The sequence below is a fragment of the Erigeron canadensis genome, chromosome 3 (assembly GCF_010389155.1).
Source record: "Erigeron canadensis isolate Cc75 chromosome 3, C_canadensis_v1, whole genome shotgun sequence".
Taxonomy (NCBI): Eukaryota; Viridiplantae; Streptophyta; class Magnoliopsida; order Asterales; family Asteraceae; genus Erigeron; species Erigeron canadensis.
The window spans coordinates 37,043,588-37,059,614 of NC_057763.1; the positions used below are offsets into that span (position 1 = coordinate 37,043,588).

Here is a 16,027-nt window from a genome sequence, read left to right on the forward strand (position 1 = left end):
GTGAACAATGCAAGTAAAACAAATTAAATTCTACAAATGAGCGAGGTGGTATATATAGGGGTTGAGAATGGTTGTGTGGTTTGGTTTTGGGAAAGCTTTTAAATTATGTTGTCACTTCTGTATCGACTATTGAGGAATATGTCTAATACTCTGATATTTGTTGTTTAACAATCAATATCTTTCTATTAAAAGGTTTTGGTTTGGTGGTATGGAAGGCATGAGTAGGTTGTAGTGTTATACCTTATTCTACATATTAAGCTGCTTATGGAATTTTATACGTTGTTGGGATCTTTTTGAGCATCCTTTGCACAAGTCTCGGATTACGTATAATGATTGTAGTGATTGCTATCGTATCCAATAGGGTTTCTTAAATTTATCAGTTTTTTCCAGTTTGGAGTCACATTCAAGGAGTCACCATCATTAAGGTCATTAAAAGGAGATCAAGCAGTTTTCAGAGAAAGGTAGGAGTACAACATATACGAAAGTGGATGTGAAAGCTAAATAATCATGTTTGGAGCCTTGGAGGCAAGGTAATTCGAAAGAAATTTTCTTGATGCTAGTGACAACAAATAACAAATCAATACAATACTACCGATGGAGTGTAACCACCTGCAAAATCCTTTTTCCATGTTACATTATAATAAGTGAAAGTGAAGTATCGAAGGAACAATATATATTCAAATCAAAATTCATTTCTATATCTCACTAAACATGTCTTTTTCAATACAAAGACAGATCATAGTACAGGTTATAACTTTGTTCATCTACTAGCTCTAAAAATAATCAATGACTTACAACCACAATAACCCGGAACTTTAACATTCCGGTCTAGATTAACCAATTCGCTTTGATAACAATTCTTGGTGACGTGTTGTTAAAATAATATAAAAAAGTTTGCAAATCAGCCAATTCCTCCACTGCAACCAAAAAGTCTGCAACTTTTCTCATGGGACTGATGAGCTCAAAGATGTAAGCAATTGCCCACATGAAAGAGTTCCAAGAGATGGAATTCTAAGGCAACTCAAACTACCACCAGGAATCATATCACATTCTGGTTGAGGCCTTTGCATTTCCCTCCCAGGAATACAATTCAATGCAAAATCAAAACCGACATTCCTGCCATACAACTTAGCACATTCTTGACTAAACCCTGAAAAGAAATTGTATGCAACACTCAAATTCACCAAAGATTTCAACCCACAAACCACATCTGGCAACTCACCAGACAACTTGTTATGTGCAATATTCAACACTTCAATATCTTCCAAACAAGAAACCGAGTCGGGCAAATGACCCATCAACGAGTTAAAACTTGCATCAAAAACTTGTAAATCTGACCATAACCCAATGCCTTGAGGTATGCAACCAGTTAACTGATTGTTCAAAAACAAGATCTCTTTCAACCTTGGACTAGAATAACCAAAGCTAATTGGGATATCACCAGTGAGCTTATTGTTAGCTAAGTTGATCACAGAAGCAGGGGAGTTGCCTAAACTTTGTGGGATTTCGCCTTGAAAGTTGTTGTTATTAAGTAGAATTGCATCAAGATTCTTGATAAAGACTGAATCAGGAATAGGCCCTGAAAACATATTGAATCTAAGGTCTAAATATACAAGATTTGGGATTTGGAGAATAATGGTTGGAAATTGTCCTGAAAATTGGTTATTACTAAGGTCAAGTTCAGTGAGCGCTAAAAGGTCTTTAAAGCTATCTGGGATGGTGCCAGTGAACCTATTACTATTGAGATGAAACAAAGACATGTCTTTTAGTAAAGAAAGTTCTTTGACTAAAATACCATCAAGACCACCATGGTTAAGATCTATGCCTGCAACAATTCTCCCTGAACAAAACACACCTGTATAATCACACACATTTGGCCCAACCCATGAGTTCAGGATTCCTTTTGGGTCATCTTTAATAGCTGCCTTCCATGCTTGAAGTGCAATGTATGCATTTGAAGGTGATTGGTTTGGCCCATTTCCTGTGGTTCTTCCACCACCATTTACACCACCTTGAACTGCAAGCAATGTGAGTAAAGTAAGTAAAAAAAGTTTGCATTTTTTCTCCATTTTTTTGACTGTAAAGAAATGGAGGAGGTGAAGGAAGGTCTTATTAGAGTTGGGTGTGTTTTTTTACAGGAAATTAATGGTGGAAGATAATGGAGTTGGTTGGTCTTGAATTAAATGATGACTAGTGTTTGGAGTTCTTTTTATCATATTCTTTTGAGTTTAAGATGTCTACTGTTGTCAACTTTGACATTTTTCATATAAATCATGATTACAGCTATATATCTCAGTAGCGAGTTTAGCAAGTGTTAACTAGATATAGAAGATCAACTCATGCTTATATGGCCTTTTTTTTTGTTTATTGTGGTCCCCTTCAAAACAAAAGTGATACTTCAGGTAGTTTTTGCCATTAATGGCCTCGATTGTTTCTTTGATGATAGTCTAAGTGATATGAAACATGAAATACAAAAACGAAAGTTTTAGGTTCAAAATTAGATGTGGACACTATAAATGTATTGTTTTCTTAAAAATTGTTGAATTTCAATTTTAGGATGTACTTAATCTTTTATTACAACAAAAGTTGCAAAATATCTCAATATGATAGGGCATAATAGTCATTTTATATTGATTTTGCTTCAAGTGACAACAATTTGAAGGGTAGACACAGCCTATATTGACAATTTTATAGATCTTTTGTCCATTTAGACCATCTCTTTATATAATAAACCTAAACTAATGTGTATAGTACAAAGCGTTACCAAAAAAGTTGGCAAAGGTAAAGAAACATTGTACTACTGTATGGATTGCAGCTAGCTATATTATACATGCCCATGCTCTAAAATCTAAACGCACTTGAGTGTAATGTATGGCTGCAATCCACTCCATAAGTGGGTGGGTACTTATTAAAGCCTTAATAAAGGTTGATCAAAAAGACAAAGTTAAATGTCAATTAATTGAATGATGCAATGTTAGATATGATAGCGGAACAAAACATGTGTAATTTAAATGCGCCTGATGAGCTTTGAGTACTACTTAAGGATCCAACTGAAAACTTAAGCATTAGCAACTAATTAAGTTACCTAGAAATCAAAATGTTATGTGTCAAATAGTGATTCTGGGAGACTTTGAGGTCAAGTTTTCTTTACTTGCTCCAAACCCATGTTTTCGCCGGTCACAAATGAGTTCATATTCAATTGATCTGGCATAAAACCATTCATTTCTTATAGGCAATTATTCACACGCCATGCTTTTTTTGTACATAACGATGCTTAAACGCGTAATATTTTGGTTGTATATTAACTTATTAAGTTGAATAAGGCTGATCGAAATGTCTTTTCGTACATATCATTGATATTACCTTCTAATAATGAGGTTTATACATTTACAAAGATTTTGACGTCATCCCATACTACATGATCCTTCAAACCGGAAACATGACCTCAGTATTCTTGGGCATGTTTGACACGAGTTGTTAGAGTTGGAGTTCTCTGGCTGCTGAAGTTACAAGCTAGAGTTTTTTTTAAGCACGTTTGAATGTAAAGAATTCGTTCTATGGGTACGTAGAGATGCACTCTTTAATTAATTTCTTTCTTTCAAGATAATTAATTTGTTTCCAAACATATTTAAGAGCCTTGTAGACAGTCCAATCATGCCATTTCATATGTAAATTTGATCATGATTACGATCATAAACTATAGATGTAGGTTTGCCAAACATATACATGATGTAGATAATGGATGTTAGACGCATGGCCCCAATTTAAGGGGAGGCAAGTGAACATTTCGGTGGGGCTTGATGCACATGGCCCTTAGGATTTAATGGGCCACTCTAGAGTCCAAAGTCTCGACAACAGATTAAAAAGTAAAAAAAGAAATTAACCCATTTTTTTCTGTAGCATTTAAGTTAATATCACTCGAGATCTCATGGAGGAGGTAACAAAATGTGTTGCAGATGGATTGGTTAACTATTCAAGTTGATTAATTTCCTTGATATGGACCAAATGACTTGGGCTAATCTTGTATTGACTCATCGACGGTCCATATTTAGATCCACATAATACATGTCGAGAAATTGTGGGTTATATATAAAAGATGAAGATCTTTGGAAAGTTTTACTGACTCATACAAGTCACATAGAGCGTCAAATATTATATGTCGATGTGAGTCGATAATGAGGTAAACCTGCCGAATGAAAATAGATATGATTTGTAATGTTTTGCATATACGTGTGTATATATGTATAAATGTATGTATGCATATCCGGGAGGTTCACAATTGTGTAATAATAATAATAATAATAATAATAATAATATAAGTTATATAAAGATATTGATTCTGGAACTTATGTAGTTTTGTTATAGCTTGAGGTCTTTTAGAAGAGAAACGAATTTTTACGAGACACATAAAAATATAGAGATATGTATTATTCATGTTTTTGTAGGCTATATATATATGAAAAATTTCTTGAAATGGTGTGATTTCATTTTGTGTTTGTCAAACAAGTTTCTTGAATTTTTTTTTTTGTGAAAGTGGGTAATCCGGCACTCCCATTGCCGGACTCGCTATTCTCACATGAGACCGGCATTGGCAATGTCGGCCTCGGTTTGATTAGCGAGACTGGCACTCCCACTGCCGGTCTCGGTTCAAAGACGACAAAGCCACTGACAAGGTGCAGGTAGGTGTAGTCCGAGGTCAAATAATTTTAGTCCACCAAATTGTACTTGACCTCGAAATTTAGCCATACCATCAGGTCCGTTTTTATACTTTAACTCAGTTTTGATATTTTCTTTGTGTTTCATATGAGTATCGTATCAATATATTCTAATCTCCTACAGAAAATATATTGTTTTATGCAGCCAGAAGGAGCATCGGCTCAGAACTCACTGATATATGTAGCACTTCATATGGTAAGTAACATTGAATGATCGTCTAATTGAACTTTGGTGCTCTCTATCAAATGTTAATATCTGCTCGTGTTTTATATATGGAACTAAGAAAGTTTAGATTTGAATAATGTATCCATGTTTCCAGGCACTGAGTTTGTTCAGGTTTTATGCGAGATGTAAAGCTGGCTGGAAACCTTTGTCAGTGGCTTTGTCGTCTTTGAACCGAGGCCGGCAGTGGGAGTGCCGGTCTCGCTAATCAAACCGAGGCCGGCATTGTCAATGCCGGTCTCGTGTGAGAATAGCGAGTCCGGCAGTGGGAGTGCCGGATTACCCATTTTCACAAAAAAAAAATTCAAAAAACTTGTTTGACAAACACAAAATAAAATCACACCATTTCAAGAAATTTTCCATATATATATATATATATATATGTGCCATACGAAATGTACTATATATATGAACGTTGTAATGTTGTGTTGCATTGCATATATTTGTGTTTAAGCAACACACGCTTAGTGGTGCTCCGTACTCACTTATATGATGAATGAAACACGATACCTGGATTTCTGCACATTTTAGCTTAATTTGTTGTACCTAATAGACCGGCTTACCTTCTTCTTTGGCAAGAGATGAAGTACGTATAGAACATGTATAGTAGACGGTTGCTGTTAAAGAACTTAATTATATATCTTTTACTAGATAACGGCTCACGAAATTCCTTCATTAATCAATTAGACAAGGTATACAAGTTCACTTGAAAAAAGAGAAGACATACAAATTCCATAGTACTAAACTTCTACCATCAAAAGTAAAAAAATCCTAAGATATTATGGTTACTAAAACGAATAATTTCCCTACATGAGTCATAAGAATAACAAGAATGTACGCTAGTTAGACGGAACATGATAATATTTGCCTCTACAAAAGCATCTGTAAATAACCGGACAAGATTCAGTCGCTGTTCCACACTTATAACTTATCATCACTCGTTTGCAAGGATAACATGGTCCGCACGCGTGTGAGCAATCTGGTATGCCTGACCCTGACTGAAACAATTCTACATGCTCCCCCTCCTGCAAAAAATCAAGTTAAGTTCAAAAAACTTAACTCGCATCAATGCTTCGGTGACACAATCATGACTCGACTCTTATAAGACAAACCAACCTTAGGGTGCTTGAAAATTGGGTGATTAGCATGAGTAATCGTTTCTCTTTCTACAACTACAATACACAATAGAGAACATTGAGTGATAAGCAATCTCAAGATACTAGAACATATACTAATTTTGAAGGATATGAGAACTAATTAGCACTTACATTGATGAAGAGGAAGACTTTCACCATGGTTAAGTATCAAGACAATGATAATGGCAACAAAGCAAGTGCAATATATAGGTGAATGGACATGCTTCATTCTTTAAACTACTCTTCTTGTCTTTCAATTTTTTTCGATAATTTTAGAAGAGTCGATGTGTATGATTGAGGTTAGAAAAAGAAGTAGTAGATGGTCAGAACATAGAAGGAAAAGAAGTCAAAGATTTGGAAGGGAACTCAGACTTGACAATGAATAAACACAAACATTTATAAGTAAGGAATGATAGATTCTTGATATTAATGTTAGGTTTACATTTGATGCAATTCACATGATTCTTGGCCACACCATTTATGAATTTGAAGCCTTCACATGTTACTGCGAGTTCTCCAACAAATATTGAACAGTATGTTGACCAAAATTTGAAGTTACAAATCTGGTCAAGCAACCATGTCACAAAGGCACCTATTACGATAGTGACAAACAAAATGCACGCATAGACTTATCGTTGTAACAAGAGAAAATTGATTAGTCTTGAGTCTTGACTATTTTAGCACTAAGCGAATGGTCTGTAGGTATTCGAATTGATATATGTTCGATGTTGGTATGCAGGTATTCGAATTGATATAGGTTCGATGCACAAAGATCCGTTTATGTAGTTAAACTGTTAAAGATATGAATCAAAAGGGTGCCCTTAGCCTATCATATTCGAAGTGACTCAAAAGTATGATTGTGACCATCTTCATGCATACATTAATATTTGTAAATGAAGATAGTTGCAACATTTAATGTCTGTTTGCTATCAAACCATAAATACAAAAAGTTCACGTGACTGACATTTCAAATCTTTAGGTAGATAAGGTGTAAATTTAAGAATGCCTGACATTTCAAACAATTTATATCTATGGTCGGCATACTGTTCATTAGTCATTATCTCTGAATTTTCTGATACACGTCGATGAGTAGATAACGTATAGAAACATTTTAAGAAACTCGGTATGCAAAATAAATCGGCTATTCATATTTCATACCGTCCATATAGGCCTTAGCCTTACATAGCATGACCTATTTCTAGACTGAATGTTGTAAACGGTATTTAACGAAATCCTTCAATCTCAAAGACTCAAGCAGTTCCATCAAGGGAGACTGACACTAAGTGGCACCGATCGGATGATATGGCTAGAGACTGGATGGCATCAGTATGCCCCCTGAAGGTCTTGACACAGTCTCCAGAAAGACTATCCCAGATTCTCACTTTGCCATCTACACACCCTGTGGCTACAAAGCGAGAAACACCTAGCCATGATAGACATGGCACACCTTCCTGAGATATAACGGAAAAACTGTTAACAGGTGATACGTGCATCATCCAGGGTATAATGATTCTAGTTTGAGATGATGAAACTTAGCAGGAAACCTAAGGGAATTTAGAAGGAAACGTACCTCATGGTCACATGTGCAACGAGCCAAAGAGTGCTGTAGATCCCAGATGATAAGTTTCTGATCCATGCTTCCTGTTGCTGCCCAAGGAGCACTGCCATTGAAATCAATGCGAAGCACAAACTGTTAGGCCTCTTAATTAAGTTTTAGAAGTAATGAGTTTAAAGATCGACCTTTCTATACCTTGCTGCAACTAGACGTTACGGGTTGGGATAGTTGTGAAACAGATCAGAAAGAAAAAGAAAAAGGAAAAAAAAAAAGTTTATGTAGGGATGGAGTTGGGTTCTTCAAGTATCAACACACTTTTTGTCCATATATGCAACTCGTTTGACTAACTACTGTGTCAGATACTACATATTTTTATACTAACCTACATCCACATTTTAGAATAAACTGATTTAAGATGTTTTATTCATTACAAATTATAGCACCGTACCCGCACAATGTGGCGGCGATGGCGGCAGTGTGATGGCTGCGACAGATAGTGATGTTGGTGACGGCGTCAAATGGTGTAGGTAATTAATGTAAACGTGTTTCATTTAAAGGGGCAGTAGAGATATTTTATAATATAAGGGACTAATGGTGTAATTTAAAATTAAGGGCTGGTGGTGATTTAATTCATTAAGGGTAGTTTGGTCAATTCGCACGTCTCATTTTTCTTAACATTTCAACATGGGGCTATAATTTTTATATAGAAGTATAAGTATAAAAGTATAGATATAGATAAATACACTTTGGATAGACTATAAATTCCAATACACTTGACCCGTTCGACCCATTGCATCTGTTTCCAAGATTATTACTTCATGTCTTCACAAGTTTTGCCCGTTAAGGACAATAATATAGTTAATAAACTATACTACTAATGATTAATTTATAAAAGTAGTCAGGATAAAAAAGGGAAAAGAAAAACCTAGCTGAGAGCCCGATACATTCAACTGAATCTGTATGTGCGGTTAGTGAGGTGATGACCTGTGTGTAAAGAGAAATAATTAAGATGTAAAGACGGCAGACAGCAAAAAGAGCTACATTGTTATCCAACAGAAAAAAGTGAAGCAAAGTAAAGACAAAAACAATGGATGAAATTATTCAAACCTTCCCAGTTGTAATATTCACAACGTGAACCGAACCATCTTTTGAGCCAGTAAGCACAAGAGATGAGTCAGCGGTTAATTTTAGAGAGTACAAGAAAATACCATCAGGAGTGAAATCTCCGCAAGTGACACTACTGGCATGACCCGAGAATGTATTAAGATATGCGTTCTTGTCAGCATTCCACATCCAAACAGTGGAATCCTCTGAAGCAGCAAGAACAAGGTGTCCTCATGGATGCCACTTAACCCACTGAATAATCATAACAATTTAGTTCACATTACACTTTTGAAAAGAGAAAAGACACGATAAAATATTACAAATGCTGTTTACCTCAATGCTGGCTCCAGGTCCATCAAGCGTGCATTTGAGATTTCCTGACATTATGTCCCAAACTTGAATGATCCCATCAAAGCCTCCAGATGCAACCAATTGTCCATCAAAACTAAAGGCTACGCACGATACAGAATCTTTATGACCTATAAAAAACAAGAAACATGATTGTGACGATCTCCCAAACAGTGATAATGAACACCCGGATACCATTTTTTTAAATAAACAGCATACCTTGTAATTCAAAAGCCCAATCTCCTTGATTAATCTTCCATAAAAAACCTTTGTCATCCCCTGCACCTGTGGCCACCAATGTACTTTCATTTGGGCTGCACGCAACTGTGTATACTTCACCTATAGCCAAAAAACTGAAAATGAAGTTAGCTACATCAATTTTTCCGTAAAACTATGCATAGTCACCTACTGGCTAGAATGATACTTAACCCGTATGACCAGTGAATATATGCAACGAATCATCAGCTTCATCTGAAATCGACAAAGAAAAAGCAATTAGAACAAATATAAGTAGTGAATAAGAAGAAAGTCAAAAACATAAAAATGTGAATGTTTATAAAGTCTTGACAGACCAAACGTTTCAGGATCAGAATCTGCGTCATCTTCTACATCAGGGAGATCTGGAGAAACAACGGAAATAAACTTTGGGTAATATGTGAATGAATATAAAGAAGAATGTAAATTGAGAGACGGACACTGACGTTACCCTCTACGTCCACATTGATTTCTTCAATGATGTCATCCTCATTGAGAAAAACCGCGCCTTGATCTTCACCATCATTACTCATGGCTTTCACTCTACTTTACGATCAATTAAGCTTTTAAACATTATGCAACAAATACGAGTTTCACACATAAAAATAAAACCACACTAGGTTCACCAAACGGTTCAGTAACTGTAGCTAACATATTCACATCAATAAACTAACTTTCAGGGGGGAAAAAAACGACAACAGGAGTATGAGGAGGTGTGCAGTCAAGCAGAGGTGCACGTGAGCCATGTGACTTTTTGTATAAAATTTGTTTTTTTTGCATAGTGTACATATCATGAAAAATATGTTTTGTCAACGAGGTGGTATTCGATGAGGAGAAACAAGATTATTTCATAAGCAAGTATCAATGAATAATGAATTAATGAAGAAATATAAACTAAAACTATATAATCAAGTTTTAAGAGCTTACAAAAATAAAATAAAATAATTCAAACAAATTCACTCTTCAATTCATTATCAAAATTCAGAAATATATATATATATAACTCATCTCAAAGATATAAATATAAACACAAACAACAATAAATAAAATAAAATTACATAAGTAAAGTAGTTTTTAGAAAGCATATTATGTGTACCTTGTCGTTGTCTACTCTTAAATGTCGAGAAATATGCAAAAAAAAACTTTCTTATGCGATTTTGAAACCTTCAAAAAGACTGTTTTTTTTCAATAAAAGCAAGAGACTAAAAGACACGACGGCGGTCCGTCAGCGGCGGAGGAAGAGGGAAAGGTAGCAGCGTATGTGTGTGTGCATATGGGAGGTATTTTGGACATGTTTTTTAGTTTCTTAATTAATTGACATATGTGTCTGTTTGGCAAGGGGATTTTAGGAGTTTTTAAAGGCTTAAAAGCCTTTAGCTTTTAAAAATAAGTTTCTTCGAAAATTATAACCCTGTTTGGTAATATATAAGAAATCAAAAGCTCTAGCCCCGAAAAACTCCTAAAAGCCCCAAAAGGTCTTTAAAATAAAAGCTCGTAGGAAGAGAGTTGGAAAAAAAGCCCCAACCCCTAGCCCCAACCTCAAGCTCCAACCTCAAACCCTTAACTATAGCCCCAGCTCCAAACTTTTGTACCAAACATACCCATATACTCCAGAGGGCTGGGGTTGCGGGTGAGTGTTAAGAAGAGGTTGTTACAAGGGACTGAGGGAGTACTATTAACCTCAACATATCAAGCTTATATGACTAACGACATGTATACCAATACGAGATGTTACCTGTGTAATACGGTGGCGGTAACGGGTGGTGCTAGTGGCGGTGGTGATAACGATGTAGTTATTAATCTAAAAGTAATTGACGTAAATGGTAGTGTAGTTATTTTATGGTTAAAAGATATATCTTTTGTAAATAATTTTATTAAAAATATTATAAATAAATTAGATGAAAGTATTTAAATTAATTACGAGTAATAAAAGAGATAGATAGTTTAGATAAATATGGATGTAAAATATTTTAAGGATATATTAGGTAGATTTAGTGTGTGGGTTAAAAATGTATTGAAAATTAAAAGTATTTTGAATATTTTAAAGACGAGTTAAAAAGAGGAAAAAGTAGTTTGTGTATTAATATAGTATAGAAAATTAATAAATTATTTGTAAACATAAAAATTTTTAAAAAAAATCATGATCGGTCTTATTTATAAGGTTAGAGTTTATATAATTCATTAAATTATGTTCGATCAACATATCAAGCTTATTAGACTAACTATATGTATACCAATTAATTAATAAATTGTTGTAGACATAAAAACAAAAAAAAATTTCGAAGACTAGTCTTGTTTATAAATTTATATACTTCATTTGTAAATTATATAATAATCAAAAGAATTCAGTGACAAATGAAAAAAAAAACACAAAAGACACACTAGGCCCCATACCTTATAACTATTTGGATCCGTCAGTGATATCAACTAGGGATGAGCAAAAATCGAACCGGAAAACCAAAACCGAAAAAAACTGACAAAATTGAACCGAACAAACCGAAAATCGAACGAAATCCATTGGTTTGGCTTTTGTTTTCTAAAAACCGAACGGATCGGTTCGGGTTTCGGTTTCATATGCCAAAAAACCGATCAAAAAACCGAACCGAACCGAATCAATTATATATTAATTATTTAATATTTATATCATATTACATTTATACTTATTACTTATAATTTGTAAATATGTTATTATATTTAAACTTTTTGTCTTTTTAGTATACAAATCTATATAATTTGTATGTTTTAGATGAAAACGTACAAGAAAATCATTTCGTTTTATAAAAGTTATATCAATTTTAACACCTAAAAAATATAATTAGTCGATAAAAAAAAAATCTTTATATTTTAATTTCTATATCATAATTTTTTTTTTGTTAACAACTGAAAATTAAATTTATAACATAATAAACAAAAAAGTTTTAAAAAAAAATTATAATAAAAAACGAACAAAAACCGAAACCGATCCAAACCGAACCAAAAAACCGACAAACCGAACCGAACAAAAACCGAATCCAATGGATCGGGTTTTCTAAAAACCGAATGGATCGGTTATGGTTTCGGTTTTAGCCGAAAACCGAACTAAACCGATTCATACTCACCCCTAATATCAACCTATTGGATATTGCAAAGACTTTTTTCTTTCAAGAAAACACGTTACATCAACCATTTCGAAGATGTCTTATGATGTCTTTGCAATATTGAGACAGTATAGAGTTAGACTAGTGGTGAGCATTGGTCGGTTTAGGAAGGCTTTACCCTACAACCAAAACCCAAACTGATCCATTCGGTGTTTTGAAAACCAAAACTGTTAAGATTTGGTTTTGATACGATTCGTTTTGTTGGTTTTCAGTTTCGGTTAGGATTGGTTTTCCGACCCGACTTTGTTTTTTTAACATTTTTTAAAATACTTAACGCTTTAATATTATTAAGTTATAGATTTAACATATAGTTGTTAAGAAAAATATATGATATGATATAGAAAATAAAATGTTTAGATGTTTTATATTATCAAAACATATTTTGTTAAAATTTGTGTAGTTTTTTATAAACCAAGTTGATTTTGTTGTGTATTTCAATATAAAAAATATAACTTTTTATGGTTTGTACACTAAAAATATAAAAAGTTATCTTAACATATTCAATTTACTATGATTAATAGATATAAATTTAATATAAAATAAATTAAAATATATTTGTGTCGATTCAATTTTTTGTTTTTTCGCATACAAAACCGATGATACGAGTATAATCAGTATTTAGAGAAAAAAAACGAAATAAATCGGTTTTATCCGTTTTCAGTTTTGACGTTTTGATATTATTAGTTTTCGAATTTAGACCTGTTCGAGGATGTCGATGATATGAATTTAAAAAACCAAGATAAGATTACGTCTATCTCCCGTCATTAATCCAATGAAAAAATAATATTTATATTATGGGTAATTAAGTAATTAACAAGCCCTACACGTACTTGTTTCTTTCATCTTCCCAAATTTTCTATTCTCCCAAACCACTACCTCTCTTTTCTCTCTTTCTCTCTTTCTCTCTCTTCTTTTTTCTTTCCAAAATTTTCAATCGAATTCCAACAACAACAACAATAATTAAATAATAATTAATTCCATTTAATTTAATTTCCCCTATGAATTTGAATCAATCCCATAATAAAAATATATACAACACAATCACTTTTTTAACAAGAATCATCATCAGTATTTGTGGTTGTAGTATTAAATTCATGTATTGAAATTACAACTGCAGTTATTACGTCATCTTTTTGTTATCTAATTGAGGGATTTAGGGTCTTAAATTTGTTTGAAATTTGGTTACGATCGGTGACATGAGGATCGTTGATTTAGAAGATTCCGATTCAGATTTTGATCATCGCCGCCAGATCGTGGCCGTTGATGCTAAGCGAGTGTTAGTCGGTGCCGGAGCTCGGATTCTCTTTTATCCGACGCTTTTGTATAATGTTGTCCGTAACAAAATTCAATCTGAATTCAGATGGTGGGATCAGGTTGATCAGGTATTCTTATTTTTTATTTTATTATTAATTAAGTATTATATCTGTATGTATTTTTGTATCTATATCTGTATGTATATATTGATTGATTGATGGTTTTTGTGTGTATATACTTTACTTAACTTTTGGGTAAGTTAAAGAGTGTTTGACCATCTAATTGAATGAATGTGTGTTTGGTTGACCAGAAATGCATTTTTTGGCTTTTATTTTTGTTTTTTTTTAACAGTTATTAAAGTTCCAAATTTATGCAAGTAAGATATATATTTGAAAACTTATTAACCGGGTTGTTTGACGGCGATACGTCTATGTGGCACCGCTGTTGCATTTTACTTGATGACGTGGCGCTTGTAGCTGGTAATATTGGTCAGCTGAAACAAAAAGTGACATATAGGAATATGAATTGTAATGTTAATGATCATGACTTGTTCTAAATGTGTGTGCTTTTTTTTTTTTTTTTAATTCTAAACAGTTTCTTCTGCTTGGTGCTGTTCCATTCCCAAAAGACGTGCCCCGATTGAAACAGCTTGATGTTGGTGGTGTGATCACTCTTAATGAGCCATATGAAACTCTGGTTCCGACATCTTTGTATCGTGTAAGTCACCGTGGTTGCATTTTGTTATTTCTGCTGGATTCTTTCAATTCATTTCATTTATCTCGAGTATGTCTTATGTTTCAGGATTTTGGCATAGACCATCTTGTTATTCCTACCAGAGATTACCTATTTGCACCATCATTTGTGGATATTGATCGTGCTGTAAATTTTATTCACAGTGAGTGAAGTGTATTACCTTTTTTTCACTTCCTCTGAAATCTTTGTGTGGCTTTAGATTCATATAGCTGTTGTGTTTTGGTTACAGAGAATGCAACCCGTGGTAGAACCACATATGTGCACTGTAAAGCTGGGAGAGGGAGAAGCACAACGATTGTTCTTTGTTATTTGGTAGCCCTCATTCTTTTTGTAGATAAGCATTGTACAAGGCACTTGTATCCTTAAATGAAGTACTATAGCTATTTGAACTTTTGAATTTGTATAGATGAGTCCGTCCTAACATTTTGCAGGTTGAATACAAGCATATGACCCCAGCTTCTGCTTTGGAATATGTTCGTTCTAGACGGCCTAGAGTGCTCTTGGCACCATCTCAATGGAAGGTCAGCTCCCCTCCAGTCTCAATAAATTGTTTGAAAACTGTAGAGCGAAATTTATTGGCACTGTATCATTTGAAACAACCGAAAGTACTCACGCACACTTGTCTCTGATGGGACTTGAGGCTGCGAGCTTTCGCTGATACCGCTAGGCCAAAGGCTTGATGTTGTGAAGATATACTATCACGTTGACATTTGTATATCATATGCAGGCGGTTCAAGAATACAAGCAATGGCGGACAAGGTCAACAACATCATCCTCTTCAGGGGATGCTGTGCTCATAACAAAAGCTGATTTGGAAGGATACCATAGCCCATCACAAGGCAAAGAATTGGCGCTGGTTCCAAGGGTCACAAGAACGAGTCCCATGATAGCAAAACTTTCATGCCTCTTTGCATCTCTCAAAGTTTCAAGTGTCTCCAGTCCAGTCAGTTTGAAACTTACGGAGACACCTGCCTGTTAGTTTTTAGTAGCCTTGGAGCATCAAGGAAACGGTTTGGTCCATGACTCCTTGTTAAAACAGGAGATGAGAAATAATAATTGGAAGAAAAGTCTGCATATATACGCATTTTATCAACGCTACTGCTTTTTGTACATATTTTGTTTCTGGGTCGTTTTAAAATTTAATTTCTGTTTGTAATGAGTCACGCTTCCATCAGTGGTGTTTTGCATGTGTAGTTGGGCCTCTTAGTCAATTCATGTTTCTCACTCAAATTTGCATCGAAGGGAAAGGATAAGTAGTTGGGATAACTTTAGGGAACCCCCTCCTTAGTTAGAACGACAATAGCTTGTCTAATAATCGCAGGGCCAATTCTATAACCACACCTACATATATAAACTTATTATGGAGATGCTTCTTTCTTACAAAGTTGTAGATTGTTTTTAGCCATGTCATGATTTTCTACAAGTGATTGCCATTTATGGTGGTGTGTATATTGGTGGTCCTAGTCCGATGGACGGATAATATATATATATATATATAGAGAGAGAGAGAGAGGGGTTGTTCCCTATCTAAGTTTAGATAGGGAACT

At 34.3% G+C, this 16,027-nt stretch overlaps 3 protein-coding genes and 1 pseudogene across 3 annotated transcripts; 1 reads left to right on the forward strand and 3 right to left on the reverse strand.

Moving 5' to 3' along the window:
- Nucleotides 1-674: 674 nt before the first annotated feature.
- LOC122594103 (leucine-rich repeat extensin-like protein 4) lies at nucleotides 675-2,185 on the reverse strand. Its single transcript, XM_043766576.1, has one exon. The coding sequence runs from the start codon at nucleotides 2,067-2,069 to the stop codon at nucleotides 945-947; it is 1,125 nt and encodes a 374-aa protein (XP_043622511.1). The 5' UTR covers nucleotides 2,070-2,185; the 3' UTR covers nucleotides 675-944.
- Nucleotides 2,186-5,580: 3,395 nt separating this feature from the next.
- LOC122594583 (protein EPIDERMAL PATTERNING FACTOR 2-like) lies at nucleotides 5,581-6,426 on the reverse strand. Its single transcript, XM_043767022.1, has 3 exons — nucleotides 6,207-6,426; nucleotides 6,055-6,110; nucleotides 5,581-5,963 (listed from the first exon to the last, which is right to left on the reverse strand). The coding sequence occupies exons 1-3, from the start codon at nucleotides 6,301-6,303 to the stop codon at nucleotides 5,778-5,780; spliced, it is 339 nt and encodes a 112-aa protein (XP_043622957.1). The 5' UTR covers nucleotides 6,304-6,426; the 3' UTR covers nucleotides 5,581-5,777.
- A 678-nt stretch (nucleotides 6,427-7,104) lies between these two features.
- Nucleotides 7,105-11,854, reverse strand: LOC122592055 (annotated as a pseudogene).
- Nucleotides 11,855-13,444: 1,590 nt separating this feature from the next.
- LOC122591268 (phosphatidylglycerophosphate phosphatase PTPMT2-like) lies at nucleotides 13,445-15,639 on the forward strand. The gene is made up of 6 exons (XM_043763506.1): nucleotides 13,445-13,855; nucleotides 14,322-14,444; nucleotides 14,529-14,622; nucleotides 14,710-14,792; nucleotides 14,912-15,001; nucleotides 15,208-15,639. The coding sequence occupies exons 1-6, from the start codon at nucleotides 13,670-13,672 to the stop codon at nucleotides 15,457-15,459; spliced, it is 828 nt and encodes a 275-aa protein (XP_043619441.1). The 5' UTR covers nucleotides 13,445-13,669; the 3' UTR covers nucleotides 15,460-15,639.
- Nucleotides 15,640-16,027: the final 388 nt, after the last annotated feature.

Excerpts from the sequence above, each read along its gene's own strand:
- LOC122594103 (XM_043766576.1), bottom strand. The coding sequence starts at position 2,069 with ATGGAGAAAAAATGCAAACTTTTTTTACTTACTTTACTCACATTGCTT.
- LOC122594583 (XM_043767022.1), bottom strand. The coding sequence starts at position 6,303 with ATGAAGCATGTCCATTCACCTATATATTGCACTTGCTTTGTTGCCATT. Across the intron at positions 6,111-6,206 it reads AAGTCTTCCTCTTCATCAAT|TTGTAGAAAGAGAAACGATT; the intron begins GTAAGTGCTAAT and ends TGTGTATTGTAG. Across the intron at positions 5,964-6,054 it reads CAATTTTCAAGCACCCTAAG|GAGGGGGAGCATGTAGAATT; the intron begins GTTGGTTTGTCT and ends GATTTTTTGCAG.
- LOC122591268 (XM_043763506.1), top strand. The coding sequence starts at position 13,670 with ATGAGGATCGTTGATTTAGAAGATTCCGATTCAGATTTTGATCATCGC. Across the intron at positions 14,623-14,709 it reads TGCTGTAAATTTTATTCACA|AGAATGCAACCCGTGGTAGA; the intron begins GTGAGTGAAGTG and ends TTTTGGTTACAG. Across the intron at positions 15,002-15,207 it reads TGGCACCATCTCAATGGAAG|GCGGTTCAAGAATACAAGCA; the intron begins GTCAGCTCCCCT and ends TATCATATGCAG.